The sequence below is a fragment of the Geotrypetes seraphini genome, chromosome 8 (assembly GCF_902459505.1).
Source record: "Geotrypetes seraphini chromosome 8, aGeoSer1.1, whole genome shotgun sequence".
NCBI classification, from domain to species: Eukaryota; Metazoa; Chordata; class Amphibia; order Gymnophiona; family Dermophiidae; genus Geotrypetes; species Geotrypetes seraphini.
In genome coordinates this window covers 35,446,182-35,465,628 of record NC_047091.1, presented here as the reverse complement: position 1 = coordinate 35,465,628, position 19,447 = coordinate 35,446,182, and the positions used below count along the sequence as shown (strand labels likewise).

The 19,447-nt window shown below is 43.7% G+C and overlaps 1 protein-coding gene across 2 annotated transcripts; it reads left to right on the top strand.

Annotated features, from left to right (window-relative positions):
* Positions 1–1,496: 1,496 nt before the first annotated feature.
* Positions 1,497–19,036, top strand: TRIM63 (tripartite motif containing 63). 2 transcript variants are annotated; one of them, XM_033956801.1, is made up of 9 exons: positions 1,497–1,792; positions 2,287–2,453; positions 2,878–3,043; positions 4,052–4,147; positions 7,326–7,559; positions 8,340–8,362; positions 11,029–11,153; positions 16,677–16,775; positions 18,519–19,036. In XM_033956801.1, exons 1-9 carry the CDS (start codon positions 1,634–1,636, stop codon positions 18,527–18,529), a joined length of 1,080 nt encoding a protein of 359 aa, XP_033812692.1. In that variant the 5' UTR covers positions 1,497–1,633; the 3' UTR covers positions 18,530–19,036. The 2 variants fall into 2 exon arrangements, with proteins under 2 accessions (XP_033812692.1, XP_033812691.1); XM_033956800.1 differs by having other exon boundaries at positions 2,875–3,043.
* The last annotated feature ends 411 nt before the right edge of the window (positions 19,037–19,447 follow it).

Sequence of the window (19,447 nt, the reverse complement as noted above, 5' to 3'; positions counted from 1 at the left end):
CTTTCTTAAAACCAGCTACGCTATCTGTTCTAACCACATCTTCTGACAACGCGCTCCAGAGCTTAACTATTCTCTGAGTGAAAAATAATTTCCTCCTATTGGTTTTAAGAGTATTTCCCTGTAACTTCATCGAGTGTCCCCTAGTCTTTGTAATTTTTGACAGTGAAAAATCGATCCACTTGTACCCATTCTGCTCCACTCCGGATTTTGTAGACTTCAATCTTATCTCTCCTCAGCCATCTCTTTTCCAAGCTGAAAGCCTTAGCCGTTTTAGTCTTTCCTCTTACGAGAGGAGTTCCATCCCCTTTATCATCTTGGTCGCTCTTCTTTGAACCTTTTCTAATCCCACTATATCTTTTTTGAGATACAGCGACCAAAAATGTACGCAGTACTCAAGGTGAGGTCATACCATGGAGCAATAGAGAGGCATTATAATATTTTTAGTCTTATTTACCATCCTTTTCCTGATAATTCCTAGAACTCTGCTTTTTTGGCTGCCGCCACCACATAGTACACCAAAAATTTCTTTTTCTTGGGTACTGACTCCTAGCAACAGATTAGCATTCATCCCGAGGTGCATTGACTTTGCATTTATCCACATTAAATTTCATCTGCCATTTGGATGCCCAGTCATCCAATTTCCTAAGGTCTTCCTGAAATTTTTCACAGTCCTCATGTGTTTTGACAGCTTGGAATAGTGTGTTATCTTGAAATCTAATCATCTCGCATGTCATTCCAATTTCCAGATCATTTATAAATATGTTAAATAGGGGTACGCCAAATCAGTTAATAAAAATGTAACATAATTCAAGATAGATCAAAGGGAAATGAATTTGGATTTAATTTACACCTTGTCAGTAGTAGTTCAAGACAAATTACCCAGACGGCTTACAATGTAAATATGTACCTTAGGTAATGGGGGGGAGGGTTAAGTGACTTGCCCAAGATGGCAGCATATGGTACAGGGATTCGGATACTGGTATCCTCAGCCCAGTGCTCTAACGAGATACTCCTCCATCCCATTAGGTTTATGTGTTGTGAGAAGGTTTACGTTACCCTTCCATGAACCACAGTTGCTTAATACACTGACTTTAGACTGCGTTCATTAAATGGGTAGATTGCAGGGGTCACATTTGGTTAGAAGCTTAAGGGAGTTAAGAAATGGCATTGTATTCATGTACTGCTAATTCTCCAATGTCATCCACAAACTCTCCAGAGATCCCTAGAAATTGCCGCTTTGTTTCCGTATCCAGTCTGGACAAGACGTTCTCATTTCCTCTCCTGTTTACAGACCTGCATGTCCCAGGATGGGCGATTGCTCACTTCTGCATGTGACACTGAGGCTGTGTTTCAGGGGAATGGAGAAATCCAAAGTCCGCCCATCAGATTTGGGCAAAGGAATCTGTGACAAGTCCTGTCCATCCCAAGGACATGTGACCCTGAGACAGGCTATAAATAAACAAGTAATAAGATCTGGAAGTAAAGGCAGTCTCCAAACTGGGAACTGGGCAGAAGAGCAATCTCTTTCTGTGAGTAAAGTGAGAGCAGAGGAAGCCGAACAGATTTTCTTTTAGGCACGTTATCGGAAGAAGAACCATTCACAGGATCTTACTTGGAGGCACCAGGCAATATCATGGATTACCAGCCAAGCATTATCGGGGACTCAAATCCAATGGACAATCTGGAGAAACAGCTGATTTGCCCCATCTGCTTGGAAATGTTCACCAAACCAGTGGTGATTCTTCCATGTCAGCACAATCTGTGTAGGAAGTGTGCCAATGATGTCTTTCAGGTCAGTATCTCCAAGTGTTAGAAACCAGCCGCATTGAACGGAGGCAGGGCAGCGGCCTTCCCTGGCGGCTGCTTTTCACTCTCCGTTCTTCTCTGGTTTCTCATACTTGGTTCTCCTCAAAGTTCTTTTCTTTTCTTTCCCCTTCTCCAGCTTGCATTGGTCCAAGTCGCCTCTCCCGGCTAGTATACGTTCCCCCCCTTTCTTTGCCGCTGTAGGCTACTATTTCTAACCTCATGAACAGTAGCTGTTCTTGAGTTTTGCCAGGGAAAGGCTGTGTTCCAAGCAAGAAAATAATGGAAGAAGCAGTTTGTATCATAAGCTGGGATAAGACATGGTAAAAATGGCTCCTGATGTAAAGCTAGGCATAATGAGACCAGAGATCTATGGTGGTGAACGAGAGACTATAGAAAAGACACTGTTATGATTAAGACTATAGATTGGTCATTGGTCTTGGAAGCCCATTGATTGTGTCATTCTGTTGATGGTTCCTGCAGGCAGGTAACCCATATTGGCAGTCCAGAACCAGCTCCATCTCAGGTGGGCGCTTCCGTTGTCCTTCATGCCGCCATGAAGTCATTTTGGACCGTCATGGTGTATACGGCCTCCAGAGGAACCTTCTAGTGGAAAATATAATTGACGTCTACAAACAGGATTACTCAAGGTTTGAAACACTGCTATTTTCTTTTCTTTTCTTTTTTTTTTTTTTTTTAAAAAAAAGGCTGTCCCAAGCTCATTGTCATCAAGCTGAACTGAGTTCAATGATTCTGTACATTAAGGACATAGAGAAAATTACAAATCCACAAAGCTTCATTAATACCTACATTTATATATGCAGAACCTGGTCTGCAGTTCCTTCTGTGAGAATGATTCTGCAAACTCATATCTTACTTTATAAAAATATCCTAATCTGTATTTCCATCTAGTTTAGATGTCCTGTGTTTGGTAACGTTCCATCTATATGCATTGCTTCCTTTTCTGCAGATAAGATGTAGTTCTCATTTCATTTTGTGTCTTTTGTAGCCTGTGACGTAGGGTCTATGATTTTTCCCAGTATGACTAAACCTATTGCTTGCTTTGTTTAGCAGACCTCTGAAGAAAGGAACGCACCCTATGTGCAAGGAACATGAAGACGAGAAGATTAACATCTATTGTATGACTTGCTCAGTCCCTACGTGTTCCATGTGCAAAGTATTCGGAGCTCACAAGGACTGCGAAGTCGCTCCACTTCAGAACGTCTACCAAGGACAGAAGGTACAAATCATCTCTATACCCTATGGCCATAGGTGTCCCCTGATCGTAAGAAAATTGATCATCAAAGCTTGTAATGCAAGAAATGTCAAAATGTTAGAAATCTGGGAGTTTCTGTTGTGAGCAACAGCAGGGCTTGTGGTGTAGGGCTCGATTGGATGTTGGAGGAACTTGAGGACTTCAGGAATCAATGGGAACAGAAAAGCTGAGAACAAGCTGAGGGTCTTTCACCATACATAGTGGGGTGTTGGGGAAATTATACCCTGATAGGGGAGAGAATATCGAGACTTTTTTTTTTGCTTTTGTGCTGATGAACTATGAACTTCAGAAATAGTCCCAGAGCTCGGAGATTGTTGGGTATAAATAGAAAGAAGTGACTGCAACCCTGAAGAAGCTGAAGTTTAGGTCACAAATTTATATTTAGACTCACCAGAGCTGCATTGCAGCAGTGCCGGGGTCTCCAGCAAGCCCAGGGAGGGCTCCTCACCAGTGGGAACTTGCTGGATTGTCTTCTGAGGTCCCCATGGCCTCCTCACCAGTGGGAACTTGCTGGATTGTCTTCTGAGGTCCCCATGGCCTATCTGTCCAGTGAAAACTTCCACTTTCACTACAGAGATTTCTAAGCTGAGATATCTAGCTATGTAATTTCCTCCAAGACCAATGTACTGTACATAAAAACCTGGGGAAAGGTAGTGATAGGACAGCTTTGAATGTATTGTCATGGAAACACTGATTGTTGCCATCATGATAGTATGAGATATCAATGTTTGTGCAATGTGAAATTATATAGCAAAGCCCAGGCCCTTTTTTTTTTTTTAACCAGTGTTATTATTAGCTATTTGTGCTTCATTTTTCTACTGCCTATTTCACTCCTGAAGAGCTGCAAACTTTGAACAGTGCACTTTTGTCCTGGCTCCATCCTTCTAACTTGCCTCTCTTCTTGCTGAGATCTCATTTATCCCTGTCCAGCAGTACAAGAGTTAATTTCATGTTTGTCTCCATTTTTCACAGACAGAGCTGAGCGGTTGCATTTCCATGCTGATGGCTGGAAACGACAGAGTTCATACCATCATTAGCCAGCTGGAGGAGTCCTGCAAATCCATTGAGGTGAGGAATGGGGGAAAAAAATGGCCAACTCCTAGGAAACATGAGTGATTGCGATGAAACCCAATGCCTTGACATAGGTGAGCTCAGGGCTGCCCACAAGGGTCTTCTGCACCAGCCACAGTTGGAGTGTGGTCTCCAGGAGCCAGCTTCCATAGTTTTTTAGGATCAAATGCCCAGTTTTAGTTCATTGATTTATTGGTACAAGTGGTTTGTGCTTGACGGTTGACAATTCGTGTATCCCAATAACTCCCAACAAATGAAAGATCAAAGCGGTTAACAAAAACGAGAAGAAGAAACAGAAAATATGAAATTATAAGAGGTATTTTCTAAATAAATAAGTCTTGAGGTTTTTATGGAAAATATCACAAAGGCAATGATGTTCGTAAATCAGGGGGTAAGGAGTGGACATAAGAATAGCCTTACTGGGTCAGACCAATGGTCCATCAAGCCTAGTAGCCCGTTTTCATGGTGGCCAATCCAGGCCACCAGTACCTGGCCAAAACCCAAAGTGTAGCAATATTCCATGCTACCAATACAGGACAACCAAAAGTGAACAGCCTGCCGGCTAAAAGAGCCACTCCAATTTTTCTTAAAAGAATCCCTGAGAAAGATGGAAATAGAATTAGAAAAAAGTCTCTAGTCCTGGACTCTGTTAGATTAGATGGGAATGATAGCAAACTCTATAAGTAAAGGTTCACACTAACAGCTGGTCCCTGGTGCAAACACATCTTGAGTATGGTATACAATTCTGTTCACCCCCATTTCAAAAAAGTATAGTGGAACTAGAAAAAGGTTCAAAGAAGGGCAATGATAAAGGGGACACGACAGCTCCCTTATGAAGAGAGGTTAAAGCAGTAAGAGTGCTTCTTCTTGCAAAAGAGATCACTGAGGGGGGATGTGCCAGAATTTTTTCACATCATGAGAGGAATGAAATAGTGAATGGTTGTTAATCTTTTAAATGCCACAAAAGCAAGCGGACACTTATGAAACTAATGACCAGCAGGCTGAAAATAAAATGTAGGATGTATTTTTCCATGCAGCACAAAATTAGGACGTGCTCAAGATGATTACCATAACAGGGTTCAAAAGAGGTTTGGGAAAACTCCTTGAAGGAAAAAGTCTATAAAAATGAGTAGGATACCCAAAAGATTATATTGGGAATAATTCTTCCTTAAATCCAGGTGTATTGGGCTACAAACAGATTGAACTTAAATACACTGGGAAATCAAACAATTATACCTCTATAGAGGTTACTAATTAGTGCTCAGAGAACCGTTGTTACTAAGAGACCGTTGGGTGAGCAAAATTTGCCCACTATCACTGCACTAACTGTACCTTTAAGACAGGGGTGTCAGTCCCTCCTCGAGGACCGCAATCCAGTCGGGTTTTCAGGATTTCCCCAATGAATATTCATAAGATCTATTAGCATATAATGAAAGCAGTGGATGCAAATAGATCTATGCATTTTTATTGAGGAAATCCTGAAAACCCGACTAGATTGCGGCCCTCGAGGAGGGACTTTGACACCCCTGCTTTAAGATGTTCAAAAATTGGTCTTCTTCTCATATACAAAAACATGCTTTATAACTTTAAATAGGTGATAGACTTCGCTTTTGGTGAAGACTTCATTGGAACATTACATTATAAATTCAGTGGTCCTGATGCGTTTCCCTAATTGCTGCTTCAGAGAACCCTTGCCATTACAGGCATTTTTTCGCTCCTGCCCACACCGTGTCTGGAACAAAAGATAAATAACAATGAAGTGCACATTCATAACGATTTACAACAATACTACTCAAGACAAAAGCTAAGTCTGTTTATCACCTGTTTAAAGTTATAAAGCAAGTTTTGTATATGAGAAGAAGACCATTTTTTGAACATCTTAAAGGTACTTTTAGTGCAGTGATTGAGAAACGAGCCGTTTTAGTATCAAAATGAGTAACCAGGTAGACTTAAGAGAGCCAATGCTCAGCCCTAGAAATGAGCTATAAGGAATTGATCTACGTGTTTTTGGGATCTGCCAAGTACTTGCAACCCTCCCCCCCCCCCCACTGGCCACTATCAGAAACAGAATAATGAGCTCAGTGACCTTGATCTGACTCTGCATGGCTTTTCATTTGTTCTTCTGTATTTATTTATTTACTAGTTTTTTAGCTCGTTACAGTAACGGGTGCTAGAATAGATGTATAGACTTAGGCATTTCTTTCTTTCTTTCTGTCTCCCCCCCTATCCAGCAGCATCCCTTCCCTGCTCCCCCTGTCCAACAGTAGCCCTTCTCCCTTCCTTTTACCTCTCCCCTGTCCAGCAGCACCCCTTCCCTGCTCCCCCTGTCCAGCAGTAGCCCTTCTCCCTTCCTTTTACCTCCCCCTGTCCAGCAGCACCCCTTCCCTGCTCCCCCTGTCCAGCAGCAGCCCTTATCCCTTCCTTTTACCTCCCCCCTGTCTCTCTTAGGCAGGCTCTCCCACCCTTTTACCTCCGGCTCCTTCACAACGCCGAAGAGCTGCGGTCATGTTTCCACACGCTGTCTGTGCTCTTGGCAGCGGTGCCTTAACCCCTAGAGGCCTGGACATTTGCTGTTTGTCGAGGCACATTCTGGCTGGGGTGTGGGAGAGGGGAAGCCATTGCCACATATGTGCATGAGAACGAAATCGCCACAGGTTCCTACTGTGCATGTGGAAGCACGGAGGCACGGAGACACGCAGATTGAAGTGTGCATGTGCGCTAAGGGTTTTATTATAGCGGATGGTATTTATACACTACTGCCTATCAAAGTTATCTTAGCGGTTTACAATAAGATGCACCAGCATTTTCCTTATCTGTCCTGGTGGGCTCACAATCTATCTAATATAGCTGGGGCAATGGAGGATTGAGTGACTTGCCCAGGGTCACAAGGAGCAGTGTGGGATTTAAACCTACAACCTCAGGGTGCCGAGGCTGTTGCTCTAACCACTACACCACTCCTTCCTCCAAGGGAACGACTGATATCAAAAAGCAGAAGAGGTAGAATAAAGTTTAAAAACTAGAGATCAGATGCCACCGGTGTCCTGAGCAACTGATTCCACCAATACCCCAGATAGACCAGTTGTTTTTCTGGTGATAAAGGGCCCAGTTTTCTAGCTCACCCACCACATCATTTTTGAAGTCATCTACTGGAAGTGTGTCCCAATTTCTTCTGCAGGACAACAGCCGGCAAAAGAAGGAAACACTACAAAAAATGTTTGACACTCTCAGTGAAATCCTGGAAGCAAAGAAAAATGATCTTCTTCAGAGGATCACCAAGGAGCAGGAAGACAAGACCGGATTTGTGCAAGCCTTGATACTACAGTACAGGCAACAGCTGGAAACATCTGCCAAACTGGTGGAGAAGGCCATTCAGGCCATGGATGAAACAGTGGTAGCTGCTTTTCTCATGGTAAGTGACCCTGCTGCCTTTTGAAATTGTTGGGGCATTGTCAATGGATCACTCTTGAGGATCTGAAGCCCTGATGGTCATTTCCAAGTAGGGAGAACCCCTTGTTCTTTTCTGGAAATTAATTTTCATTGAATCTTCCTTTGGTGTCACCCAGAGGCCCTAGAAACCCAGGCCGGATTGCCACATGGGACTCTGCACCTTCCATCCCTTCAAGGCATAACCAGGGCCTCACCACTTTAGAATCAGGCTCACCCGTTGAGCAGCAGTAGCAGGAATATCTGAACCACCTCGTGCCCACCCATGTTAACCTCAAGTCCTAACCTAAACTTTAGTTCTGGCTAAACCACTGTTGTCCTCTTATCTCATCATTTGCTACTCCTTCTGGTGCCCTCCTGCCACGTTGAACCCAAAGCTGGATTTTAAGCTTACAAAGCCCATAAACTGGGCTGATGGGCAAAGGAGTCAAGAGATTGGAGGAGGAAGGCCTAAACCCCAGTTTTGGATGCCTTCAAAATTTGGTGCCTTAGACATGGGCTTATGTCGGCCTGTGTCTAAATCAAGCCTTGGCCGAACCCCCTTTTGTACCCAACAGGTTGGGTAAATTTTTTCATGAAAAATGCAGCCAGTATTTAAAATCATTTTCTTTTTATTTATTTCTTTTAACATTTATTTTCTTGCCTAAAACCTCTTTCTTCTCTCTCTTTCCAACTCTTCACTTTGGTTTTCTGTCCCTCCTTTTCGACGCTTGAACTCTTCTTTGGGCTGTCTCTCCACTTATAGGATGCAAAGCAACTCATTAAAACGTAAGTCTTTGTCTGCTGAAACTCTTCATACCCTGTCTCCCAAAAGTGGAACATTCATTATCTAGACCCATCCATTAAGTTCTGAACTTTAGTTAGCACCGATTCACTGTGGAAATGCACTTGAAATGCAGAATTCAATGAAATGGAAGAAAAATTAAATTTCTGCCTAGAATCCACTGCATTAGGGCCAAAGTAATTCAGTTCATTTGTCCTTTTTCCCCATTTTCAGACTTTTGCCAGTTTTCTACATCTTGTTTTTAATAATTTTTTTAATGCAAGCAAATCAGTGGTACACATGTTAATTTGTAAGTTGACGTGTCAGATTGATTTTGTATGCATTAAAATGTTTAAGATGTATTAACAAACCAAATAGACTGAATGCCTCCTAGCCACTAATGACTCTCCAGTTGCTGTGGGAAATGCAATCATAATGGGTCTCGTTATGAGGTCCTGGGGGGGGGCTCCAGTCCTGTATGGAAGGATTCGGTGCTTTGACAGTGGCTATATAATTCCATGTCAAAAGCGCTAGGCTGATTCTGTTCTGGTTTACCCCATGGTAGGGGGGGGAGGTTAAGGGTAAAGATTTGCCTATGACTAGAGAAAGACATGGGGACAAATTTTTCCCCATTCCTGCGGAAACTCATTTTCTCGTCCCATCCTTGCGAGTTCTTTTCCTGTCCCTGCCCCATTCCTGCAAGCTCCGTCCTCATCTGCACAAGCCTTAAACACTTTTAAATCCTAAGTAGCAACATTCTAGAGCTGAGACTGTGATGTCATAATGCCTCATTCCACCAATGCCTAAGCTCCGTCCTCAACTGCACAAACCTCAAACACTTTAAAATCCTAACTAGCAACATTCTAGAGCTCAGATTGTGATGTCATAATGCCTCATTCCACCAATGCCTAAGCTCCATTCTCATCTGCACAAGCCTCAAACACTTTAAAATCCTAAGTAGCAACATTCTAGAGCTCAGATTGTGATGTCATAATGCCTCATTCCACCAATGTCTGAAATCTGTCCTCATCTGCACAAGCCTCAAACACTTTAAAATCATAAGTAGCAACATTCTAGAGCTCAGATTGTGATAATGCCTCATTCCACCAATGCCTAAGCTCCGTCCTCATCTGCACAAGCCTCAAACACTTTAAAATCCTAAGTAGCAACATTCTAGAGCTCAGATTGTGATGTCATAATGCCTCATTCCACCAATGCCTAAGCTCCATCCTCATCTGCACAAGCCTCAACACTTAAAAATCATAAGTATTCGAGGCTTGTGCGGTTAAGGCAGAGCGTACAGGAATGGGGCTGAGACAGAGATGGGATGGGGAATTTGTCCCCATCCCGGCAGGAATTCAATTTCCATGCCCCTTTTGCTCCCAGGGGTGCTGGGCAGTACTGGGCAATTGACGTTCCCATGGCATCATATCCGGTCCAAGGTTTTGAACTGTTGTTTAGAAATTAGACTTTACAATGGGTAAACAAAAGGGAGAGTAGCTAAGGAGTTTTCTGGGCAAGTCACTAGACCATTCTCTGCTATGCTTCAAGATTTTCACCCCAGAGTTTACTATTACTAACTTATACTGTATAATAATAATAATAATTTTATTCTTATATGCTGCCATACTGAAAAAGTTCTAGGCCAGTGGTAGGCAATTCCAGTCCTCGAGAGCCGGAGCCAGGTCAGGTTTTCAGGATATCCACAATGAATATGCATGAGATAGATTTGCATCTCAAGGAGGCAGTGCATGCAAATCCATCTCATACATATTCATGGTGGAGATCCTGAAAACCTGACCTGGCTCCAGCTCTCGAGGACTGGAATTGCCTACCCCTGTTCTAGACTGTTCACAACAAGGTGAGCTAATACAGTGGTTCCCAACCCTGTCCTGGAGGAACACCAGGCCAATCGGGTTTTCAGGCTAGCCCTAATGAATATGCATGAAGCAAATTTGCATGCCTATCACTTCCATCATATGCAAATCTCTCTCATGCATATTCATTAGGGCTAGCCTGAAAACCCGATTGGCCTGGTGTTCCTCCAGGACAGGGTTGGGAATCACTGATTAATACATGGGATACAGATAAAATACAAATTAGAAAAATGGACTTAAAGACAGGAAGCATTTACAATATAATGCAGAAATTACCGGCATGGCAGGGAAAGAAGTAATACATAAAACCGATCAAATACATCAAGTTGAATATAAGGAACTTGATGGAAAAAAGGAAGCAGAATGCACTGTACATATTTATATGCCGGTGCTTTCTCTGTCCCTAGAGGGCAATGGAGGGTTAAGTGACTTGCCCAGGGTCACTAGGAACTGAACCCACTTCTCCTGGATCTGCTGCAATAACCATTAGACTACTCTGTATTCTTGGGGGAAGTAAGGCATGCGTGCCTCTGAGCATAGTAGCCACCCGGGGATCAGACACTTTTAATTCAGATCTTTTCAAGATTGTTAAAAAAACAAACAAACCCCAAAAAAGCCCTGCCAGCTTTGTGGCAATGCTAAGGGCAGTGGAGGAACAGGATGGACTCTTGATAGACAGGGCAACTGGACGGACGCCCCGGGCCAAGACTGCCTTAGCTACCAATAGCTGTTATGTGGCGGTGCTTTTTGCAATAAGACAGTCATCACTGCCTCCTTGTTTTCACACCTCACAGAATCTTGGATGCTTCAAAAGGCTGTCAGCTGGAGAAGACTGAGCCGGGCTTCGAAAACATGGACTACTTCACCTTGGACTTAGATCACGTCATTGCGGACATGAAAACAATCGATTTCGAAACAGGTATTTGCTACTATCGAACTCATCAGTGAGCAGTGGTGTGGCGAGGGTGAGACATGCCCCTTCCCCGCCCCCCTCTCTGACGTTCCCGGTGCGAGCAGCAAACCCCAACCTGCTGCTTGGGCCAGCATCGGCTCTTCCTCTGACATCACTTCCTAGGGTCCAGGAAGTGATATCAGAGGACGAGCCGACTCCGGCACGAGCGGCAGGTTGGGGGTTGCTGCTCGCGCCACGAACGTTAAAGAGGTACGAGGGAAGTGGCGCACGGTAGTGGGAGGGGGGCAGGGAAGGAGTGGGGGGAAGGCAGAGAGGAGGACAAAATGTGGCTCCTTGTCAGTGGCGTAGTGGGAGTGAGTGGCACCTGGTGCGGTGGCACCCCTCTCCTGCCCCCCTTCCCCGTACCTTTTTTATCTTCAGCGCGAGCGTTCACAAAGTAGCTGCTTGCGTCAGCTTTGGCGCTCTCCAATGTCATTTCATAGGCACAGGTCCTGGAAGTGACCTTAGAGAGCACTGATGCGAGCAGCTACTTTGTGGCTGCTCGCACCAAAAATAAAAAAAGGTACGGGGGAATGGGCACGTCCTGAGGAAAACTGCGTCTGGGACGGATGCCCCCTTCCCCCTACACCTCTCTTACTACGCCACTTCTCCTTCTGTCAGGAGGGGAAGAAAACTGCAGCCACTTCCATTCTTTCGAGCACAAATGTCTAGGCCAGTGGTCTCAAACTCGCAACATTCCAGAGCTATTATGATGTCATAATGCCTCATTCCACCAATGCATAACAGACAACCTCATCAATGATGTCACAATGGCTTGATTATTTCTATACTTGGCTCACATAAGAACATAAGAGCTGCCATAGTGGGACAGACCAAAGGTCTGTGGTCTCAAACTCGCGGCCCAGGGGCCACATGCGTTCCGCCGGGTACTATTTTGAGTCCCTCGGTATGTTTATCGTAATCACAAAAGTGAAATAAAACAGTTTCTTGCTCATATGTATCTTTAGCTATAAATGACAATATTATTATTAAGACTTAGCCAAAAAGAAAGATTTATAAACTATAAAGAGTTTTACCTCATGCAAAATTGTCATTTCTTTAATAAGACATTAACTCTTTTTTCTGCGGCCCTCCAAGTATCGACAAATCCAAAATGTGGCCCTGCAAAGGGTTGGAGTTAGAGACCATGCCAAAGGTCCATCAAGCCCAGGATCCGGTTTTCAATAGTGGCCAACCCAGGCCCCAAGTACCTGGCAGAAACCCAAAGAGTAGCAACATTCCAGAGCTGAGATTGTGATGTCATAATGCCTCATTCCATCAATGCGTAACAGACAACCTCATCAATGATGTCACAATGGCTTTATTATTTCTATACTTGGCTCACATAAGAACATAAGAGCTGCCATAGTGGGACAGACCAAAGGTCAGTGGTCTCAAACTCGCGGCCCACCAGGTACTATTTTGAGGCCTTCGGTATGTTTATCGTAATCACAAAAGTGAAATAAAACAGTTTTTTGATCATATGTCTCTTTAGCTATAAATTACAATATTATTAAGACTTAGCCAAAAGGAAAGATTTATTATCTATAAAATCTTTTACCCAATGCAAAATTGTCATTTCTTTAATAAGACATTAACTATTTTTTTCTGAGGCCCTCCAAGTACCAACAAATCCAAAATGTGGCCCTGCAAAGGGTTGGAGTATGAGACCACTGGTCTAACCGGTAGTGAGGGGAGGGGGGGGGGAAGAATTCCCTTTCAAAGAGAGAGAGAAAGCAAGAGGAATTAAATCCAAGACACAACAGCATTTCAAATCTGAGCTGTTCAAATGTGCGTCACTTCAGAGGCTGACACTCGAACCATTTGCACTGATATGAAGCAATATCTTAGTATGGTACAAGCATTATTTATTTATTTAAACATTTATGGACTGCTGCATCCACTGTTCTGCACAGGTTACATAAAAGCACACATAATGAAATTATAACATACAACAATCAACATATACCCCCCCCCCCCCCGTTACAAAACCGTAGTGCGGTTTTTAGAGACAGCCGTAATAGTAACAGCTCCGACACTCATAGGAATTCTATGAGCGTCGGAGCTGTGACCACTGTGACCAATGCTAAAAGCATGCTACAATTTTATAAAAATGGGGGGAGGGGTTAATTAGGTATTTATATACCTCCTATCTAAGCGGTTTTCAATCAGGTACTCAAGCATTTATCCCTCCCTGTCCCAATGGGCTCACAATCTAGAGTTACCTTTTGAGGACATGTCCGGGGGTCCAGATGGCTTTTCCAGCACTTTATCCAGGTTTTGAAAAGCATCCAGAAATTGCGTCGGACAGGGAGGAAGTCCGTGCATGCGTGGATGCCACGTAATGACATCACACGCCTGCGCAGACTTTCTCCCTGTCCGGGGGTCCGGATGGCTTTTCCAGCACTTTATTCAGGTTTTGAAAAGCATCCAGAAATTGCGTTGGACAGGGAGAAAGTCCGTGCATGCGTGGATGCCACGTAATGACATCACACGCCTGCGCAGACTTTCTCCCTGACCGACAAGAGCAAACAGCGGGAGGGCGCAGGCTAGGGCGGGATTAGGGTGTTTACAGGGCGAGGCTGGGTGAAACTGGGCAGCCCTGGGGGGCGGGTCAATGGGTCCGGATATTCCAGCTGGAAAATCTGGCAACCCTGCTCACAATCTATCTAATAAGAGGAAGTGGAGAATTCAGGGTCACAAGGAGCAGTGTGGGATTTGAACCCACAACCTCAGGGTGCTGAGGCTGTAACTCTAACCACCAGGCCAGTAGAAAACACAGAGTCAAGAACGAACTGGAACCAAAGGAAAGAAAAAGCTATCGGAAGGTGTTCCAATTTATCCAGGATAATTGGTTAAAATAAAGCAAAAGGATGGGTAAATTTCCTTGATTAAAATTCACAAAGTACCATAAGAACATAAGAAGTTGCCTCCGCTGGGTCAGACCAGAGGTCCATCGTGCCCAGCAGTCCGCTCCCGCGGCGGCCCATCAGGTCCATGACCTGTAAGGTCATCCTTGTCTAAAACCCTTCAATCTATACCCTTTCATAATCCTATCTCTACCTCTCTCTAAATCCCTCAATCCCCGCATCCTTCAGGAACTTGTCCAATCCCTCTTTGAATCTCCTTAATGTACTCTGTCCTATCACAGCCTCCGGAAGCGCATTTCTGGTGTCCACCACCCTCTGAGTGAAGAAAAATTTCCTAGCATTAGTTCTAAACCTGTCCCCTTTCAATTTCTCCGAGTGCCCCCTTGTTCTTGTGCTTTCCAATAGGCTGAAGAATCTGTCCCTTTCTACCTTCTCTATGCCTTTCATGATCTTGAAAGTCTCTATCATGCCTCCTCTGAGTCTCCGCTTTTCCAGGGAGAAGAGCCCCAGCCTTTCTAACCTGTCAGCATATGAAAGGTTTTCCATACCTTTTATCAGTTTCGTCGCTCTTCTCTGAACCCTCTCAAGTATCGCCATGTCCTTCCTGAGGTACGGTGACCAATATTGGACACAGTACTCCAGATCCCACGATACAGTGGCATGATCGCTTCCTTCGTCCTGGTTGTAATACCCTTCTTAATAATACCCAACATTCGGTTTGCTTTCTTTGAGGCTGCTGCACATTGTGCCGTTGATTTCATTGATGTATCCACCAGCACACCCAGGTCTCTTTCGAGGTTACTTTCCCCTAGCACTGATCCCCCCATTTTGTAGCTGAACATCGGGTTCTTTTTCCCTATATACATGACCTTGCATTTCTCTATATTGAAGTTCATTTGCCATTTATTTGCGCACTCTTCCAGTTTGTTTAGGTCCCTTTGTAGGTAAAGATCAGGTTGAAGCTAATCAAATATATATATATATATATATAAAATAAAAGTGTGTAAATGTTTAATAAGATACACCGGAATTAAGTATATCTTTTATATTCCTTAACATCTTCGTAGCTTTCTGGATGCCAAGAAAATGCTGTAAGGGTAGCAGTAATTGAAGGCCGGATGTATATAACACGTTAAGCCATTTCTTTATAATTTTGTTTTTTGCTTGTGATCTCCCTGTGTCTGAAATCTGTCTTTTTCCCATATTTGAGGTCTTCCTAAGAGTTTATAGTTATTCCTGGGGAAAATGTTTTTCAATTTAAAAAGAACTGTACTGCAAAGATTTTCTTTTGATTTTTATGTTAATATTGGAATTTACTTGGTTGTTATAGGATACTCTGATTTGCTGTAACAAGTGGATACTTGTGATATAGTCTGAAAATGCATAAATAAAAATATTTTAAAAAATTAAAAATTAAAGTGTGTCAAATGGTGGAATCCATTTAACTGAGCCATAGAGACGAACCTTCAAAGACGAACCTTCAAAGACTCCAGCGGATTCAGAATGCCGCTGCTAAGCTTATCTTCGCAAAAAGCAAATTCGACCACGTCTCACCGCTTTTGTCCAAGCTCCACTGGCTTCCGATAATCTCCAGAGTCCACTTCAAATGTGCCTGCCTTACTTTCAAGATCCTACACGGCATCCTCCCCCCCTTTATTCCTCTTTCTTGGAATTCCTCTAACCCCAATTCCACCAGATCCACCCAAAAACTGAAACTCTCCTTTCCCTCTCTAAAAGGCGTCTTCCTTGTAGGAAAACTAGGTTCCTCCCTTCCTTTTAGAATCACTGAGCTCTGGAACAACCTTACCTCCCCTCTTAGGAATCTGAGCTCCCTCCAACTCTTCCATAAACATCTGAAAACCTGGTTATTCTCAAAAATGTAACTCTTCCTCCCTCTCTGATTATTCTAGTCCTCTAAATTTCCTCTTCATCCTTCCCTCCTCTGGAGTTCCTTTCTACCCTAACTCCTGTTAACCGTGTCGAGCTTTGCGAATGTAGAGATGATGCGGTATACAAACCTAAGGTTTAGTTTAGAACTAACTTATCTTTTTAAGCGCGGAGCTCCGTATTCAGCATTCCAGCTTAATCTCTGGCTGGTTGAATATCCACTCGCCGTAAAGATATCTTTAAGCGACTGCTAAACATTAACCCCACAGGGGTTTAATTTTAAATATTGCTCCTCTGATATTTGCCAAACTTGAGAGCAGAGAGATAGAGGGAAGGTGGCGTTGAGAGTCGCATGACTTTCTGTGATTCCACCATATTGAATTCTCTATTCTAATCCATGCGATAATGCTTCCTGAGGCAAACAGTTAGTGTGTCAGCAATTGCTCACTACGACATGACCTACTGGAATATGTTATTTTTTGATATTGTTATTTAGCTGTTGTTATTACACTCACGTCTTTTAAAGTAGTAATTCAAGGTGAATGACATTCAAATACGGTAGGGATTTCCTGGACCCCAGAGGGATTGTATTCTAAATTTGAATCTGAGGTAATGGAGGGTTATGTGATTTCCCCAAGGTCACAATAAACATCACTGGGATTTGAAACCCAGCTATTTTGGCTCTCTGTTGGTGCCTGCAGTGCTTTCTAAACAATTTGTTTCTTTTGTGAAGGTGAGGAGGAGGAGGAGGAGGAAGAAGAAGAAGAAGCAGAGGTGGACGAAGAGGACAATGACATGGAAGATAGGGAATCTTCAGAAGGGCGAACGGAGGGTAAGCAAACACCCGAGGAACTTGAACTGGGGCATAAGCTGGGAAACTGGATTCTGAAAGTATCTGGGAGGTGTCTGCCCCCAAATTGGCTGGGCACATCATTCGAATGGGCGAAAACAAAAACATCCTTTATCTCAGGGCTTATGTCCTGGTTGGCTAACTGTGGCCAAGAGCATGTTTGAGAGCATAGTGGACAACAAGTATGAAGAAAGATTGCAAAGTCCCTTCAAGGACAATTAAGAAATGGCATAGAAATTTTTAAAAATTAGGCTACGCTGGTTAGGGCACTTTAATTTACAGATGTGCACGAGTTAGGCCTCCTCTGGAGATGGTTTTCAGTGTTCACTTGCGTCTAGATCAGTGGTTCCCATCCCTGTCCTGGAGGACCCCCAGGCCAGTCAGGTTTTCAGGATAGGCCTAATGAATATGTATGAGAGAAATCTGCATATCATGGAGCTGCCAGGCATGCAAATCTGCTCCATGCATATTCATTAGGGCTATCCTGAAAATCCAACTGGCCTGGGGGTCCTCCAGGACAGGGTAGGGAACCAGTGCAACAGATGGTCCCTGCTCAGAAGAGCTTACAATCTGATTTGGGGTTGGGGAGTTTCTCGCACCTCTCTCTCTTCCCTCTGCAGTTGGGTAGGGAAGGATGCAGATTTGGATTCAGGATTTTGGTGTCCTTTATCACAAGCATTGGTGTTGGTGGGGGGGAGGGGGGGGGGAGAAGCTGTTGGTTTATGGGTAGAGGGTGCTGATGCAAAATTTGGCTCAGGGTGCCACAGTCCCTTGAGCCTGCCCCATCATGAGGACCCCTGCCCTAGCACCCACTGTAAGGAAACTACATGGTCTTTGTCTGTGAATCCCCTTCTCCTCTCTCTGGCCAGGATTTTCAAAAACCCGCATTACTAAGCGACGGTCTGCTACCACAGCCGTTTTGATGCCGAATCTAAAAACCCGAGACATTCTTTAAAAATCACGCACGCAAATAAGATCGGCGGACAGCAGCAAAGATTTCCTACATTTGCATGTGCCCATCACTGATGAACGCATGCGCAGAAAAACGCCGTAAAAAACCCTCACCACTCTCCTGCTACACTATTGGACAAATGGAAGGGAGAGCTGGGGAGAAGCAACGTCGACTTTTTTGAATCACGCATAAAACATGCCTTTCTCTCCCCAAAACTACTATAATTCAGGTAAATCTTACAATTTGTTTTTAATGTAAAATTTAATCAAGACCCACAGCCAGAAACACACAAGACAAGTGTATCATACATGCACTCAAGAAGAAACATTGGCTTTTAACAAGCGTGCATAAAACATGCCCGTCTCTCCCCAAAACTCAAAAGAAGCGTGATTTTACTACCCTCCACTAAAAATATATAGATTCACTTTTGTTTTTCATTAGCCAGAGTCAAAACACAAGTGCTGGCATTGTAACAGCACCCCGAGACCAGTCGCAGCTTTTTGTCGCCAAAAGCCAACGCCGCTCTTCGAAAATGCCTCGGCGATTTTTAAGAATCCACCAGAGGGCTCATTTCAATGTTAAAGAGCCCATTTGCACGCCATTGTCGGAGACTGCTAGAAACCTCGCTAAACACAAGAGAGAATCCGTTTTTGATAATCCGCCGCTAAAATGCCGGAAAACAGTTTAGCGATGGCGTTAAAGTTTTGTGAATCTTGCCCTTTGTGATGTACTTCTCTCCAGCGTGTTACTCAGACTCTTGTTCTTCATTTCAGGGCAGCTGTAATTTACTGAACGAAAAACTAAGATGAAGATCGCCCTCCCTCCGGCACAAAAATTCAGCGCGACTGAGCAGGACGACAGCACAACCAGCATCTTCAGGGAGCTTCGGGGAGGGCGGTTAGGAAGACGAAGGCATGTGAAAGTCACATGAGTCCGGAATACTGAAGGAGAACTTGCTTGAAGCAGCTACAAAGAACACTTTTCTATAATGTATGATATTTCTCTGTATATAATTGGACAAAGATTTATTTGTATTTTGTAAGGAAATATTTATGTTTTGGTATGTGGTAGGCCACTGCTGACCTTATGGTGCACTTAATGATCAGCGTTCATAGCAGCCTGCATGAAGCGGATGCTGGCTGGCATACTGGTGAACGTGGCACCCTGCAAAGTCTAGAAAGGAATGCACTATGCTTGCTTTATTGCATCTCTGAGGTTTTAAGTCATTTTTTTATTATTTATTGCCTATGTGCTGTATTGCCTGTGGCTAGAATAAATCCAACAACAAACTCAAAAAAAAATCATGCATTTGTCCAAATTCTGTATAAAAAGCTCCCAGGCTAGAAGGAGATGGCTCACTAAACCTTCTCCCCCCCACCTTGATTCCTTACAGGGTAATTCTGTAAAAGCCTCCGTTATTGAAAAGCACAGGTGCACTTTGAAATCATGCAGACTGCTGAATTTTCCAAAAGCGAAGGGACACGTGTGTACATTCACTTTAAAAATCCCCAAGGAACACTACACACGTGCATTTCTAAAACTGTTCTTAAGTCTGTGAATAACTTTTCCACCATCTACACAAACCCAGGGAGCAGGAGGGGCTGCCTCCATCAAACTGTAGACTCGGGGTTTCTATGAGGAATGGGAGGGAGCTCTCCAAGATTAGATGATGGTAATGGGAGGAAAGGGGGAATGAAGCCCT